A 16,889-nucleotide genomic window follows, 5' to 3' on the forward strand; every position below is an offset into this window, starting at 1 on the left:
ATCTTTTCATTACCCATTCATGCATCTTCTTTGGAGACACATCTATTCAAGTCCTTTGCCCATTTTTAAATCAGGTTGTTTGTTTTTGTAGTCATCTATTAAACTTTCTATCTGCCATTCATGAAGTGTAGTATATGTCATGGATTATGTAAGCCAGTAACACACACGATCTCATTTTATCCTCATAATAACCTTGAAATGCAGGTACAATCAATATTCGCCTTTTATAGAAGAGGCATCAAGGCCCAGAGAGGTTAAACCACCTGCCCAAGGTCACACAGCTGTAAGTGGTTGAGCACAGACTTAGACCAAGCCTGTGTGATTCTAAGCCCTGCCCCGTGACCCTGCAGCTCTCACCATGTGGCAGTTGATAGGGGAGGCTAGAACCAGGCCCCCTCACAAGTCACCTGGGTCTCTCCCCTAAAGCCCAGCATCCTAGGAAGAACCCCAGGTTGGGGGTTAGGAGCATGGGATATGCTAGTCTCAACGCTGAGATGGGAAGCTTCCAGCACAGTCACCCCATTGCACTCGGCCTGTGACAGCGTCAGAGCCAAGGGAGAGTGTGGATGGGAAAGCGCTTTGGAAAATATAACATGTCGGGAAGAAGTGAAGCCCAGTCAGGACACAGGAGGCAGGTATGTCTCCTGGCACCTGGGAACCTGGACCATCCCGTGGCCCGTGGCTCAGAGGGTCTGTGGTGGCGGGGGCTTGCTCTCTCCCCAGACACCTACAGGGGCCCGGTGGAGAGGGTGCGGGGCAGGTGCAGCCAGCGCTGGCCTCCACGTGGGACTGGCCTCTGCTCCTCCATCCTGGTCAGGGCTCTTCTCACATCAGCCATGAAAAAGGCAAGGGCACAAGCGTGGCAGGCAGAGCAGTGGTCCGCAGCGATGTCCACGCCCTAATCCCCAGAACCACTGAATATGTTGGCTTCCATGGCAAAGGGGACTTTGCAGATATGACCAAGTGAGGGATCTTGAGATGGGAGATGATGCTGGAACTTCTGGGCAGGGGGCAATGTCATCTCCAGGTCCTTATACAAGGGAGGCAGGAGGGTCAGAGAGAGCAGAGATGTGACAACAGAGTCAGAGGTCAGAGTGATGTGATTGCTGAAGGGGAACACGAGCCACGTCACACAGGTGCCTCTAGACGCTGGAAAGGGGCAGGAACAGATTCTCCCCTAGAGCCTGCAGGAGGAGCGCAGCTCTGCCAGCACCTTGATCTTACCCAGTAACACCCATGTCAGACTTCTGACTCCAGAACTGTAACTTAATAAAATTATGTTCTTTTGAGCCACCAAGTTTGTGGGGATGTGTTATAGCGACAGTAGAAAAAAAATTCAACAGCCCAATTGAAAATGGACAAAAGAGGTGAACAGGCATTTAACAGAAAAGGAGATGCACGGGCCAGTAAGCAGGTGAAGAGCTATCCAGCATCACCGGTTGTCCTAGTTGGCTGCCATAACAAAATGCCATAGACTGGGGGGCTTAGAATGGACATTCCCTTTCCCAAAGGGGGAAACAGGAAAGAAGAGGGGGGGGGGTGACAAGTCCCTAGCAAGTCCAAACCCTAATCTATGGTATTTTGTTTGGCAGCCTAAGCTAAGACACCAGTTATTGAGGAAATGCAAATTAAGGCCCCAATGACATTCCACTGGGTTAGCCAAAAAGTTCGTCCGGGTTTTTCCATAAGATGTGACAGAAAACCCCGAACGAACTTTTTGGCCAGCCCAATACTTTAATTGGCAGAGTAATCGGAAAAAATTAATAAGCCTGTCAATAACCAGCATTAGGGAGAAGAGGATGTGGATGGGGGAGGGGTCTCTCATACAGTCTTGAGGGTGGGGCAGTACTTTGGTGGAAAACAACCCCCTGTTAATCCTAAAGCCAAACCTTTCCACTTCTAGAGGTCTACCAGGGGTACGACAAGAACGTCAAAGAATAATCATAAGAGCACTCTTCCCGGTAGCAAAAGGCTGGAAACAACTTGAATGGCCGTCAGCGGGAGGGTGGAGAAATAAACCAAGGTACATTCATACAGTGTACCATGACACACCAACCAAAGGGACAGACTACAGTGACAGGTGGCAACTGGCATGATTCTTACCAACACAGTACTAAGTGAAAACAGTAGCTCTGAAAAAATTACACAGCAAGATATTCTTTGATATATCATTATATAGATTGATATATATATATATAAATTATATATATATTTATTTATTTGATACCAAACTAAAAATAGATACCCTTTAGGATCACATAAATGCAATACAACTACCTAAAGAACGTGGAACAGAGAAAATGGGTAAAACAAGAGTTGGGCATGATTTGAAAAGTTAAAATCTGGACAAGGACATGTGGATTCACTAGTCTCTCCAGCTTTGGGTGTGTTTGATGTTTCCATTATATAGAGAAATGTTAAAATAATATAAAGAGAAAGGCAGGGGGTCAGGGTGATGGGATACAGGGAACCCTACGATGAAATGTCAGCTGTTGTCATAGGTCTGGCTTGGCTTGTTTTGTTTTGGACGGTGAGTTCATGGGCACTTGTTACATAACTAACTAAATAACCAAATTAAAGCAAGTCACGCATGGAGCAACGAAGAAACAATTTGGGAAGCGGAGGGAAATCTTGCAGTCAGCCTTGCGTGCACTCCTCAGTGGCACTGGGCCGATGGATCCCGGGACGGTCCTTCTGGAGCTCCATCTGCAAGGGGAGCCTTGGAACTTGTGGAGTCCTGGCTGCTCGCTCGTTCTCCTGCCCTTGCCAGCCCTTCTCCCCCCCCCCAGGCCACTTCTCTAAATCCTCTCCAGCAAAGACCTGGGCCAGCTGTCCTGGGCCTTCGAGCTTCCTGATGAGAGCTGGTCCCATGTTTGGGACGTCACAGGTGATCTGCTTGCACTTCGGGACAAACTCAGGGGTTCACATTCATCCCCGGCACAGGGCAGCATTCAGGGGCCTTGAAGAAGGGACCACGTGTGGGAGTAGCTGCTGGGAGAGAAGTAGGCGGGGGGGGGGGGGGGGGGGAGGGGGAAGCACCCTGCAAGGGGGAGGGGGTCTTCCTTTGAGAAGAAAATGGACTAAGAGACAGGACCCCTGCATCGCGTGTGCCTGTGCACGTATGCGCGTGTGTCTTTAGTGTTTGCTCGGGGCCAGTTCTTCAGGGACGTCTTGAATTCCTCCGAGCCCAGGACTGGCCTGGCCCCTTGGCAACCTTAATGAGCAAAAACTCTTGCTCACTTCCTCCCCACACCCAGCTCTTCCGGCTCTTCTCTAAGTGTGGTCCCCTAACCCTAACCCTGTCTCCCGTCTCCCGCCTGCAGAAGGTTCTGGACGTGCCCGTCCTGCCTGACCTCCCCTCCAGCTGCCTGGCAGCGCCCTCTCCCTCCCCCCTCAGTGGAGGCCCCATCGCACCTCTCTTCACAAGCCCCTGCCCTGCCTTCCTGGCGTTTTAGCAGGTAATGACTCCCCTCAGTGGAGGCCCCATCGCACCTCTCTTCACAGGCCCCTGCCCTGCCTTCCTGGCGTTTTAGCAGGTAATGACTCCCCTCAGTGGAGGCCCCATCGCACCTCTCTGCACAAGCCCCTGCCCTGCCTTCCTGGCGTTTTAGCAGGTAGTTACTCCCCTAGTTTCTCTTCCATCTGCAAACTTATTTGTGTTTTTCCTCCTCCTTTCCCACATTTGTGCTGGCGCCTCCCTGAGGCTTGTCTGAAGCTCATCCCTCCAGCGATGTTCTGGACCACCTCCCAGCACCTGGGCGGGGGCCTTCCTCTCCTGAGCTGCTCCCGGCCAAGTCCTCTCCCCGCATGCAAAGATGAGCAGCACCAACAGAACATTTTCTTTTTTTTTAATTAATTAATTAATTTATTTATTCATTTTTGGCTGTGTTGGGTCTTCGTTTCTGTGTGAGGGCTTTCTCTAGTTGCGGCAAGTGGGGGCCACTCTTCATCGCAGTGCGCGGGCCTCTCACTATCGCGGCCTCTCTTGTTGCGGAGCACAGGCTCCAGACGCGCAGGCTCAGTAGTTGTGGCTCACGGGCCCAGTTGCTCCGCGGCATGTGGGATCTTCCCAGACCAGGGCTCGAACCCGTGTCCCCTGCATTGGCAGGCAGATTCTCAACCACTGCGCCACCAGGGAAGCCCAAACATAACATTTTCAATCAAAAAATTTTTAATTATGTTGAGCATTTATATTCTCTGAAGCAGTGCAGACCTGGTTTTGAATTCCAGCTCTCAAGGAAGCATTGGCCAAACTCTTTACTTTTTTCTAAACATTGGTTTCTTCTGCTGTAAAAAGGGCTATCAAAACATTTTTGCGTGATTATTAAGAAAAGGGTTCAATATTATCAGTGTAAAATGTATTGCAGCAAATCAAAACTACAATGAGGTATCACCTCACACCGGTCAGAATGGCCATCATCAAAAAATCTACAAACAATAAATGCTGGAGAGGGTGTGGAGAAAAGGGAACCCTCTTGCACTGTCGGTGGGAATGTAAATTGATACAGCCACTATGGAGAACAGTATGGAGGTTCCTTAAAAAACTAAAAGTAGAACTACCATATGACCCAGCAATCCCACTACTGGGCATATACCCTGAGAAAACCATAATTCAAAAAGAGTCATGTACCACAATGTTCATTGCAGCTCTGTTTACAATATCCAGGATATGGAAGCAACCTAAGTGTCCATCAACAGATGAATGGATAAAGAAGATGTGGCACATATATACAATGGAATATTACTCAGCCATAAAAAGAAACGAAATTGAGTTATTTGTAGTGAGGTGGATGGACCTAGAGTCTGTCACACAGAGTGAAATATGTCAGAAAGAGAAAACAAATACCGTATGCTAACACATATATATGGAATCTAAAAAAAAAAGAAAATGGTTCTGAAGAACCTAGGGGCAGGATAGGAATAAAGACGCAGACGTAGAGAATGGACTTGAGGACACGGGGAGGGGGAAGGGTAAGCTGGGACGAAGTGAGAGAGTAGCACTGACATATATACACTACCAAATGTAAAATAGATAGCTAGTGGGAAGAAGCCGCATAGCACAGGGAGATCAGCTCAGTGCTTTGTGACTCTCTAGAGGGGTGGGATAGGGAGGGTGGGAGGGAGACGCAAGAGGGAGGAGATATGGGGATATATGTATATGTATAGCTGATTCACTTTGTTATACAACAGAAACTAACACACCATTGTAAAGCAATTATACTCCAATAAAGATGTTAAAAAATAAAATTAAAAAAATAAAATAAAATGTATTGCAGCAATAAGAGCTTGAATCGTGGATAAAAATATTTAGTGTTTGATCCATACATTAGATGTTTTTACTTAAGCATTTATATAATCTGAAAGAGCTTTAATTTTCACTAGGCATCTTATACTTCAAATTCTTACAACAGGAGAAGAAACTGAAGTGAGTGTTCAAAGAAAAATCATGATGAGAATTCCGTAATTCCAGGTTTGATGGTGAGAAAAGGCCAGTGCTTCTCATGTTACAAAAATTACCTGCTTAAAAGAGAATGACCGAAAGGATAAATTCCCTCTAAATAAATGATCCATCTCCCTTGTAACAAACCACCAACAAGGAACAGCAGCAGCCTCTCTGCCCCGTGTCCCTCTGGTCACCAGCCCATTCACAAGCAAGTTTCTTGAAAGAATAAGCTACATTAGCGCTCTCAACTTTCTTGCCTGCTTCCCGTTTGCTTCTCAATTGCCTGCAAATGGATTTCCTGAAGGTCATCTATGTCAACACACCCCACCGGTATATCAGTGCTCTGGTTCCTGAGTGCCTGCTGTGCACAGGGGGCCCACGGGATTTTCATTCAGCAAGTGTTTGCTGAGCTCCTCCCTGATGAGATCACCGGCCACGACAGCGGCATTGGCACAGGCGGTCAGACTTGGAGAAACACGAGGTGGACACCTAACCGGCTGGTGGGAGGCAAGGGAAGAAGAGGAATTGGCCAATGAAGGGATGAAGAAGGATGCTTCAGGCAGAAGAACAGCAGCATGTGCCAACGAACAGTAGAAACGAGATACGCAGTCGTATTCACGGGGTGTTGTAGTCACATGGAGGCAGGCATGGGAGGCATTCAGGGAAGGCTCCCTGAGGGAGGTGATACCTAAACCGAGACCAGAGGAAGGACTAGGCATCTGTTAAGGAGGTGAAGGACGACATCCCAGGCACATATGCGGTGTGTGCAAAGGCACAGGAGATGGCATCTTGGGAGTTCCCTGGTGGCCTAGTGGTTAGGATTCTGAGCTTTCACTGCCGTGGCCTGGGTTCAATCCCTGGTCGGCGAACTGAGATCCCGCAAGCCGTGTGGCATGGCCAAAAAAAACAAAAGGAATATGGCATCTTGGGACAGGTGTAAGTAACACCGGATGATGACAGTGTAGCACCTGGAGAACAGCAATGCATGTTGAGTAGTTTGGGCCGAAAGGGATAGAAGTCACTGAAGGGGGAGAGGTTGTGTGTCTGCGTGCCTGTGTGACTGTGACCGTGTCTCCCCTTTTAGAATGGTGGCTCCTGCTGCTCCACGGAAGATGCGCTAGAAGGGGCAAGACTGGCGGTGGGGAGACAAGCTAGAAAGAAGGCTTGTTGTGACGCAATGACTGGGGTGAAAACAACAGTCGTCCACAAGGCCGGGGCTGTACCGTGTTATGTGTATCCAGTAGGATCCGTGATATCAAGTCATATTCACAGCTAGGCTTTCAGGGTAGACAGACCTGAGTGTGAATCCCCACCCCGCCCATTACTAACCTCTCGAAGAGTCCACTTCCTCAGCTGTGAAGTCAGGACAATAGTAAGACCGACCTCACAGCTGCTGAACGGATGAAAGAGCACTGTACTGGCGAGCACAGAGCCCGAGACGGAGCACGCAGTGAACACACACAGATGAGGGCCGCCGCCCTGGGCACCATCACCTGGCCTCGGGGACCAGACACAGATGCTCAGAGACCTGCACGGTGCACGGTGGCTCCAGGGCTTCTGGCCGCCGCTGCTCACAGCAGACAGAGCCCAGCGTGGGCAGGTTGGGAAGGAGATGTGCTCGCTTGTGGAGTATGAAGTACCCACTGGCGGAAGAGAGAATCCTCCACGGGCCTCTCTAGCTCCTTCACATCTCACCATGTGTGCCAAGAAGGCAGGACCTGGCCACTCTGCACCTGGACCACTCCTCAGCGCTGTGTTTGTTTCCTCCAGGCTTGCTTACCGGCTTCCTGTATAAGCAGTAGATTCCCGAGCTGGGTGTCCTCCACCCTTGGTGATGCAAACCCGCTGCGTGCGCAGCGTCCCTCTGGGCCCAGCACGCTGCTCCTGCAGGACCCCGAGGCCAGGGGAACTGATGCAAGTACGCTGATGCTCACGCTAGGTGCTGTGGGTGCCTGGATAGAAAGTCCTACGTCTCTGACCCAGCACCATGTCTTCTGCCAGCATCCAAGATTCAGTGACAGGTTAACTTACCAGCTTGTGAGTTGGAAAGAGAGACTCAGAGTCATCAGTGTGTGCATGTCAGGTGAAGCCATGAGTATAAATAACATTGCCTAGGGCTTCCCTGGTGGCGCAGTGGTTAAGAATCCGCCTGCTGATGCAGGGGACACACGTGTGCGCCCTGGTCCGGGAAGATGCCACGTGCAGCAGAGCAACGAAGCCCATGCGCCACAACTACTGAGCCTGCACTCTAGAGCCCTCGAGCCACAGCTACTGAAGCCTGTGTGCCACAACTACTGAAGCCCGCGCGCCTAGAGCCCGTGCTCCGCAACAAGAGAAGCCACCGCAATGAGAAGCCTGTGCACTGCAATGAAGAGTAGCCCCCGCTTGCTGCAACTAGAGAAAAGCCTGCGTGTAGCAACGAAGACCCAACACAACCCAAAATTAATTAATTAATTAATTAATTTAAAGAAAAAGAGAAAACATCGCCTAGGAAGAGGTCTGGGGCCGCACCCAGGGTAGCAGCAATGAGTAAAGGATTTATCTAAGAAAGGGAGCTCCCAGAGGACGTCAAGAAAGAAGCCTGGAGGAGAGCAGTTCCTTACAGGCCAAGGGAGTGCAGTTTCCATCAAAACAGAGTAGGCAGCAGGATCAGATGATGCTTAAAAGTCAAGGAAGATGAAGACTGAAAGTAGTCACTGAGTGTAGCAGCTAGGTCCCTGGCAAGGGACATTTCAGTGGCGTGGCGCAGCCAGCAGGCAAACTGGAGTGGGTGAGGAATGAACGGGCGTACATGCACGGCATTTCCAAGGAACTTGGCTGAGAAGGAGAGAGAGATGGGGCCTTGGTGACCAGAGGGACGGGAGCAAATACAAGTTTCCTTTCTAAATAGATGGAAGAGAGTTGAGCAGATTACACACTGAGGAGAACAAGCCGGAAAAGAGGGAAAATTGGGGGTGAAATTAAGAGCACGGAGAAGGACGGAACCATGTCTCTGGAGAAGAGGAAAGGGGTGGCGCTCAGACCCCAGCGGGGGACGGCCTCGGCCCTCTTCCACTGAGATGGCATTGCTTCAGCCACACGCCCTCCCGCCGGCCGACCTGCCAGGGGAGTGGAGCCCACCGTCCCTAGGGAGGGGCCTGGTCAGCACGTTTCCTGGAGGCCACTTTGCCTCGTGGTCCTGCAGGTTAGAGATGAGAGGCACCGAAGTGTTTCCTGGCCGGGGTTCTCTGGAGATGTGTGCTACACAGAAAGGGTGCAGGTGAATTTGGAAGGTGTCGCCCAGCCCTGCGAAACCAGCCTTCAGGAAGACTGAGCGTTCTCTGCCGGCAGAGGTGGGCATTTGCGCGTGGGGCGTCCAGTGGGAAGAGGAAGCCAACTGGGGGACACACAGGCCGCCCTCCAGGTACTGGGGGCTGACCCAGCGTTCACTCACAGAGTGGGAGGAGGCGAGTCCTCTGTGGGGCACGTGCACCCTGCTTGGAGTTTCTGTACCCCCTTATCTTACCCTCCCAGCTCGGGGCACACAGTGTTCTCCTCCCACACGGCACAGGAGGGTGCTGAGGATTTGCCTGATGCTCCGGGCTCAGGACACAGTGGCCTTCGGCTCTCTCTGATTCGGGATCCGACCCTCCTGCCCTACAGCCCACGCAGTCCTTTCCCCCAGAGCAGCACCCAGGGCCTGGGTCAGAGGCAAGCGACACAACTGCTGCTCCTCCCGCAGCCGTGACCCTGGAACCAGGGTGGTCCATGGTCGCGGCAGAGGAGGTCCCCAGGCGCCTGAGCCTTCTCTCTGGCAGGGCTGTGGTCAGCTTTCCTAGCACCGTCTGACCCGGGATCTGCCGCACCAAGGGAGTGAGGGCTGGTCTGGTGTGGAGCCAGGAAGGGAGGGGACGGTAGGAATGTGCCGTGGGGCTGCATGCAGGCATGCTTCTGCTTTTTCGCAAGGGGTTACCCCCAGGCCCCTTCTCCAGAGGTGTGAGAGCAAGAGCAAGAGAAGACAGCTGTTCTTTGCATCTGCATGGTCCAAACCCTTTGACACTGACTGATGCAAGCAATGGGCTCTCCCTAAAAGAACACGCACACAACACGCAGCCTTGCACCTGGTTTCTGGTTTGTGCACCACCGCCCGCCGCCACCGGCCGAGTCTCAAAGGAGTGTCCGTCAGATTCAGCCGAGAGGCTGGCTAAAAATGCAGCTCGCCAGGCCCCGCCGCGGAAACTCTCATCGGGCGGGTCTGGGGCGAGGCCCGGGAGTCTGCGTTCTCAACCAGCCCTCGGACGACTTGGGCTCTGATGCTCAGCGGCGCCCACTTTGAGAAACCCGACTCTGGGGCTGAGTCCCGCCCCCCCCCCCCACCCCACAGCTTCCATGCTCCAAACCTTCCCCACGTCGCCGAGCGCACGGGCCCCCTCCCCTCCCCTCCCCTCCCCTCCCATGGGCCTCATCCGCGCGCGGTCGTGGAAGCATCTGGGGAGAGTGGTGCCGGCCGGGAGTGAAGCCCCCGGCTGCCCCCTTCGCCCCGCGCCACCGCCCGTGAGGCGCAGCGCGGCAGCCGGCAGGGGGCGCGGCGCGGGGACCACAGGGAGGGGGCGCCGGGCGGCCCAGCCGGAGCGGAGGGGTGGGGGGGGGGGCACGCGAGGCCAGGGAGGCGCGCGACGGCGGAGCCGGGGGCGGGGCGGCCAGGCCGGGGCGGGGCCGGCGGGCGGGCGGCGAGCGCCGGGGGAGCGCGCCCGGGGAGCGCGGAGGAGGAGCGCGGCCGCCGCCGCCGCCCCCGCCCGCCCGCCGCGCAACAGTTCCCCCAAAGTTGCCGCCCGGGAGGCGCGCGCGCCGGGCGGCAGAGGGGCGGGCGGCGGCGCCGGGGACGCGGCGTCGCGGCCCGGCGCGGAGAGCGCGGGCGGCGGCGGCGGCATGGGCACCCGGCAGACCAAGGGCAGCCTGGCGGAGAGAGCCAGCCCCGGCGCGGCGCCCGGCCCCCGCCGCGAGCGGCCCGACTTCTGGGCGTCGCTGCTGCTGCGCGCCGGGGACAAGGCGGGGCGCGCGGGCGCCGGCGCGGGGCTGCCCCCCTACCACCGGCGCGTCGGCATGGTCCAGGAGCTGCTGCGGATGGTGCGCCAGGGCCGGCGGGAGGAGGCGGGGACGCTGCTGCAGCACCTGCGCCAGGTGAGCGCCGGGAGGGGGCGCGGGGGCGCCCCGCCCCTTCCCGCGGAGGCCCCGGAGCGCCGAGGGGCACCGCCCGGGCCCCTGCTCGCGGGGATGGAGCCCGGTCTGGCCGCAGGTGCCTCGGCGCTGCCCCTGAATTCGAGGCCTCAGGGCAGGGCGGAGGAAAAGGCTGGCCCGGTGAGGCCCGGCTGCGGGGGACCTGTTGGAATAATGTCCCCGCTTCAGTCCTCTGCAGGCAGAGGAGGAGGCTGGTCCCGGGGACGGTTCGCGGGAGGGGATGCCTGTCTGGGCCGAGGCGCTTTTCTTACCCTCTACCCGCCGGCAGTCACCCCCGTCAAGGGTCCTCAAGGAATGCGCAGTCGTCAGCTTCCCCAGGGGGCGTCTAAGGGCGCAGCCCTGGGGCTGGTGAGATGCCAGTCCCCAGGGGCTTTGCCCACCCGGGAGGCCTCCTGGATGAGAGGCGTCCCGGATGGCGGTTCGGGTGGGCGACAAGGTTTTCTCTCCCGTGAGTAACTTTGGCAGGCGCTCTGCCGGGAGCCCCCGCGGAGCAGTGGAGGGGGGCGAGGGGGGGCCGGACAGGGTTCCTACGTGACTGTCTGTCTGCAGGGACTTCAGGAGGCTGCCTGCACTCTGCCCTCAGCCTGTTCCCGTCCCTGCCCCGCTGGTTAGGGACCGTCTTTGCACATCTGGCTGGTCCCCTCTGCTTTGGGGCTGCCCTGGGGCTGACGCTGTCCCCCACCTCTCTTTGGCTTTTTTCCTTCCTCACTTTTCTTTTGAGGGAGGGGGCGGCCTGCTCCGTGGATTTTGTGGAGTGGCAGAGAGGCAGGAGGGTGCACCTCCTGCATCCCCAGAGGTTGTCTTGGCGGGGCTTTGTGAGGGCAGCTGAGTCCAAGCCCCGTGTTCTTGCTAGATTGACCCCGTTAGTGGTGGAGTCCGGAGGGGATGGGGGCGGGAGTCTCTCGGGTGGGCTTTCTGAAGTTCTCCCATCACCGATGAGAGAGGCTGTAGGAGAGCCTTCCCGGGAGGAGCTTCCAAAATCGAATCAGACCCACATCGCTCCTGGAGTCTGCAGCAGACCCCCAACCCCCTTTATATGTGGTGTGGGCTGCCCTGGAGTGTGTGTTCCCAGGGTGTGTGCTGCACAGGGAGAGGGAAGCAGAGGCTTCCGCTCTGGCCTCCACTTTCCCAAACAGCGTCCGGAAGGCTGCCTGAGATGCCACTGGGTCCCCAGGTGCCTCCTCTGAGCCCAGTCATCAAAGAAAGATGACGTTCCGCGCCACAGAACTTTCCTGGCATGTGTTTCTTTGTCTTTCAAAAACTGGAAACCAGCGTATGGCCTCTGTGGAAACTGTTTTGCTTTTCAAACAGCATAATGGATTTTCCAGACCGTCATATCCATTTGCACACCAGACAGTGAGAAGGTTTTTCTGATCATGTGCTGTTCCCTCGCACTGGGGTGGGTGCTTCGGAGGATTCAGGACCGTGGAGGGGCTGACGGTGGAGGTCCAGACAAGCCCTTCTGGGAGGGTAAAAGAGCGCAGCGCCGCCAGTCCGTCCGCTGGGGCCTGCGGGGTGAGGCAGAGCCTCGAGGCTGAGTGTGATTCCACATCCTGGGGAAGCTGGTTTCGGAGAGTAGATGCATCCCTGTGACCCCCACAGGGTCCCTGAGACAGAGAGCGTTTCCGGAGAGATGGTGTCTTGTTGGTGTCCTGACACCCTTCTCAGTGGCAGGACTGCGAGGGCTGATGGAGGGCAGAGGGTAACCAGGCTCACCCTTTTTTCTGTGAAAGCAGCAGTGTAACTCGTCCTCCAGTTCCAGCCGTGTACTGGGCTTTCCTGACCTCCGGGTGAGGTCTGTGGGCCTCTCTGGAGCCAGTGACGGGCCTGCCCAAGGCGCCTGGAGAGCTGTGCTGCCTGGAACTTGCAGATCCGGGTCCCTCCAGGAAGTGGCCGTGGGCCCTGGGCAGTGTGGGAGGGGAGCCCCCGGTGTCCAAATGTCTGTGAGAAACCAAGAGGTGGTTTTTTAGGACCCTGAGGCTGATTGGAGGAATGGAGAGCTGCATCTGTGCTGTGCACTGAAGTGGCTCTTTCTCCTAAATCGTATTTTCCTTTCCAGTTTCCTCCTCTAGGCTGGAGGTGGTGATGTTCAGAAAGGGAATGAGCAGTCACTGAGAGAGGGGCAAACAACGGGGCCGCGGCGGGGTCGGGCCAGCGAGGCCTCGTCAGTAACAGTGGGCAGAGGCGGGGTGTGCAGAGCTCAGGGGCTGGTCCTGCTGGGATGCTGTCCCAGCCCCACCAGGTGCAGGGTGGCGTTGATGAAGAGGAACAGGCGGAGATGACGGCAGCCCCACAGTCACGGCCGTCCTCACTTGCTCCTGTGTTTGACAACGTGTGTGGCTGCCCAGAGCCCGAGGCGGGGAGGAGGCTGGAGGTCCTCAGTCCCCGTGGTTCTTCACCCCCTTGAGTCCCTGAGCTTTTTGTGGCCCTGAAAGAGTTCTAGACACTCTTCCCAGACCAGTGCAGCAACATTCACAGTCTTGCAAGTATTTCGGAGGGTTCGCAGACCCCAAGTTCAGGATATGCCCCCATCTGGGACCTCCCCTCCCCCGATCATGTGACTTGCTACAGGCTCAGGATGTGGAACTAGAGACCCCGGGACCACGTGTGGCAGTTCACGGTGGGCTGAAGGAGAGTGGCTGCCGCTGCTGCTGCTTCTGAATCTAGGATTCTTTCCAACCTAAGATTTGGGGGGTGGTTTCCCTGATGGGAGCCTCTCCAGTCTGTCCGTGCTTGTCCCTTGCCAGAGAGGAATCAGGAGGCCTCCTTAATGTTAAGGATGCCGAGCTGTGCTAGGGGTGCAGGCAGGATGCCAGGAAGCTGCCAGCTGCCTGGAAGGAGCAGAGAGCCGCCCCCTTCCCTTTAGGAGCCGTGTCATCTCAATAAGAGCCTGGGGCCAAGGGTCAGCTCGGGCAGCTTGCCTTCCGGTCCTCAGTCTGCTTTGACCTTGGACCCAGCTGATAACCTCTGTGTGGTGTTTCCTTGTTTCCCAGAGGGTATCTGAGGTACTGAGCAGAGCAAATGCTACAAAGTGTGTGAAATTGCCTTGGCTCTCTGCAAATCAAGACTCGTTCTCACGGCAACGACGATAAGAAACAGGAGAATCTGCTTGGGGTCTGGGCGGGCTGCGGGCAGGGTCTCGTACCCTTTCTCAGGCCGGGCCCAGGATGTTTTAGATTCTGTCTACCTGACCAGGGCTCAGTCCGGGTCAAAAGCTCACTGCAAGTTCAGAAGCAGTGTGGGGCGGTGCTCGTGGGGATGAAGGAAGTCAGCTGTGGATAGAAGAGGCCGCTCCTCTCCCCTCCCCCGGCCCCGTTCCTGCAGGCCTCACCCTTCCCCAGATGTTGCTTCCTAAGTCTTAGGCTCACACTTGCCGTCTTCGAGGAGCCCTGGGGAAGAAGTAACCTTTAGTCATGGAGAGAGGGCGAGCGCCAGGCTACATGAAAGGTGGGGTGTCATCTCTTCAGAGCAGTGGTTTCTCTGCGCCCCCAAATCCCAGACTGGGTCATGAGCCAGCTTCACGGAGCGCCAGAGTAAGGGCTCAGTTTCCCCGGGATACACCAGGCTGAGGTGGCCACCTCCTCCCTGCTTTCCCGTAAAGAGGGTCTGATCGGGTTGGTTTATTGCCGCTCAGTATGGCGCAGCCCCACTGAGCAGAGCTGTTCCAGGCTCAGCCCGCCGGTGTGGCTCCGTCCACGCGGCCAGGGTGGCTGGGCTGGCCTCGTGCTACGCCTGGGAACGGGAGCCTCACCAGCAGTGCAGAAAAGAGCCCTCAGGAGCCGAGGGTGACTGGCTGCCCCCGGAGGCTGGCTGAGGGACGAGCACGTGGAGGGCCCTTGGGGACCTGGAGGCTGGGTGCTCTTTCCTTCCTGGAGGCGGAAAGACGAGCAAGAGTTGCCTTTTTCCTCCAACAACCCCCCGAGAAGATGGCTTAGGTGAGCAGGTTGGAAGGCCACCAGACAAAGAGCAGGGAGTTCCCCGCCCTCAGCCTTGATCTTGTTCTTCTTCACCTGGGGTGCACTTCCTCATTTCCGTGGAATGCTCCTTACCTTTCCAAGGCCACCCTCCTGAGCCACGTCAGCCCACGACTCTGAGATCCGGTTGCCGGTTAGGCTGTGTGGATTTAATCGTGCGTACAGATGTAGTTTTCCCCCCCCGCTGTCCATTTTGTTTGTCAGACTACGTCACATGCTTCCTGAGGGTGGAGACCCCACCACTGCCTTTGTGTTGAACACCAGCTGCTGCAATCTTTAGTGAGGCGTGTGCTGGGGACGCACTGTCACGGCATGTTCTCAGCAAGCCCTTGGATCTGGGCTGTGCATCCAGGGGCTTATTTGCCCGGCCTGCTGGTATGGTCGTGAGATCTGGCGAGTTTGCTCTCATTTGGTTTGATTCCTGGGAGCCGTGTCGGCAGGGATCGGCTGTGCCTGGCAGCCCGCCAGGCGGTGGTGTTCTTGGAGAGGGGAGTGGCACGGTGCCCGGCCTCCGAGGGCTCTGTGGGGATCCCGCACGGCAGGTGCAGTCTAGGGCCTCTGCTGAGGTGGCAGGAGAGAGTGGAGCCTGACGCGAGGCTGGCCTCCACATTCCTCACTCGCTGCTTGTGCTGAATCATGTTCGTTCCATCCGCAAAGAGGAACCTTCCTTTTTAAACGCTGCTGCTCTCTGACCAGGCTGGGCATTTCCAGGGCTGCAGAAGCAGGAGGAACCCCATGCCAGGGCCTCCTGCTCTACTGGTTTCCAAGGCCAGGGACACGGCCACCTCAGCATGGCGGGGGGGAGACGGCAGGGCCGGGGCTGGGCCAGCTATCCTGGCTTCAGGTGTGGTGCGGAGGGGGCCCTCTTCTACAGCTAATGCCCGCCCCCTCAGAGATGCCCACAAACAGCCCGGGCTCCACCGCAGACCCCCCGCCCTGCCTAACACCGCCTTGGTGCATCGGTGCACCCTCCCCTTCCCCAGAGTCATTTCATTTCCAAGTGCACTTTGCTGGCAGAGGCCACAGATCGTATACCGGGCACAGGAAATCCTTGTCGAGAGGATTTTAAGCTTCTCCAGGGATGCTTCCCCCCCCCCGCCCCCCCCCAGTGTCCTCGCTCAGGAGCCAGCAGGGTCTGGCTCAGACCTCTCGAGTCATCCTGCCAGTAACCAGAGGCATTGGTACTGTCAGCCTCCCCCATCTTCAGGGTTCCAGCGGCTCCGCCGGTCCGCCCACACAGCCCACACACGCCTGCAGGCGGGAGCCACCTGCAAAAGGGTTATCCAGGTGATCAGGGTTTCTCTGGCTTCCCCATCGGGGTGCCCAAGGGGTGGGGTCAACGTCCGGGGAGATCCCCACCCCAAGGGGAGGTCTCAGCCAGCCATCTGCCCCCCCCCCCCGTCACTTTCCCACCAGGAGCAGCATGTGGGCGGCCTGTGAGAAGAATGACACACACACCCCTATGCTGCATCCCCCGGCCCACCGGCTGTGCCACATCCACTCTCCTTAGGAGAAACGGGGGGTGGGAGCGGTGGTGTAAACCGGGGGCTCCGTCACTGTCGCTGGGAGAGCCCGCTCTTCTAATGAGAGCAGTGACCTTGACAGGCCGAGCGGGGCGGGGCCGGGCCTTAGCGCGCCTGCTTTCCTCCCCACCCCACCCCCTGGCCTGAGCAGAGCCCACGTGGCTCTCTGGGAACATTTCCCAGCCTTTTTTTTTTTAACTTTTATTAGCTCGAACTCCTGGCTGCCGCAGCCATGTGGAGTGGTGCCGACGGCTGCTGCTCAAGGGCTGTGGCGTTTGGATGCCTCTAACTTCATCTTAGGGTGGACGCAGAGTCGGGCGAGAGTGGAGGGTGTCGGTGTTGGCCTGCAGGGTGGCCTCCCGTTGGACCTGAGGTCTGTGCCCACCTCCAGGGCTGCCCCTGCCTGCTCTGGCGTCCGCCTCCCGGCCTCTGTCTGCCTCCCTCCTGCCCGCCTCCTGGGCCTTCTCTGCGTCTCTCCCTCTCCCTGGGCGAGAAGCAGACTTTTCGTCTCTGTTACTTGGCCCAATCTTGTTCAGCTTCCCCCTGCAGCCGCCACGCCCCAGCCTCCATGGCAGGAAGGCGGCCATGGGGGCCGTGAGAACTGGAAGGAGGCGGCGGGGGTGGGGGGGGGTGGGGGTTTCGTTGTCTGGTCTGGTCGGTGCCCGGTGCCTCGGGCGGGAGGTCAGGCGCTGGAGACACCCCTCCCGCCTGCGTGCTGCGTCCCAGCCCATA

The 16,889-nt window shown here is 56.9% G+C and overlaps 1 protein-coding gene across 1 annotated transcript in view; it reads left to right on the forward strand.

Moving 5' to 3' along the window:
* Positions 1 to 10,347: 10,347 nt before the first annotated feature.
* Positions 10,348 to 16,889, forward strand: part of LRRC75A (leucine rich repeat containing 75A) — a 35,745-nt gene continuing 29,203 nt past the window's right edge. Inside the window, exon 1 of the mRNA XM_036836850.1 lies at positions 10,348 to 10,603. Within this exon, the coding sequence (XP_036692745.1) occupies positions 10,352 to 10,603 (252 nt within the window). The 5' untranslated portion in view covers positions 10,348 to 10,351. The remainder of the gene's footprint in view (positions 10,604 to 16,889) is intronic.

This window comes from Balaenoptera musculus, chromosome 20, assembly GCF_009873245.2.
Source record: "Balaenoptera musculus isolate JJ_BM4_2016_0621 chromosome 20, mBalMus1.pri.v3, whole genome shotgun sequence".
NCBI lineage: Eukaryota > Metazoa > Chordata > Mammalia > Artiodactyla > Balaenopteridae > Balaenoptera > Balaenoptera musculus.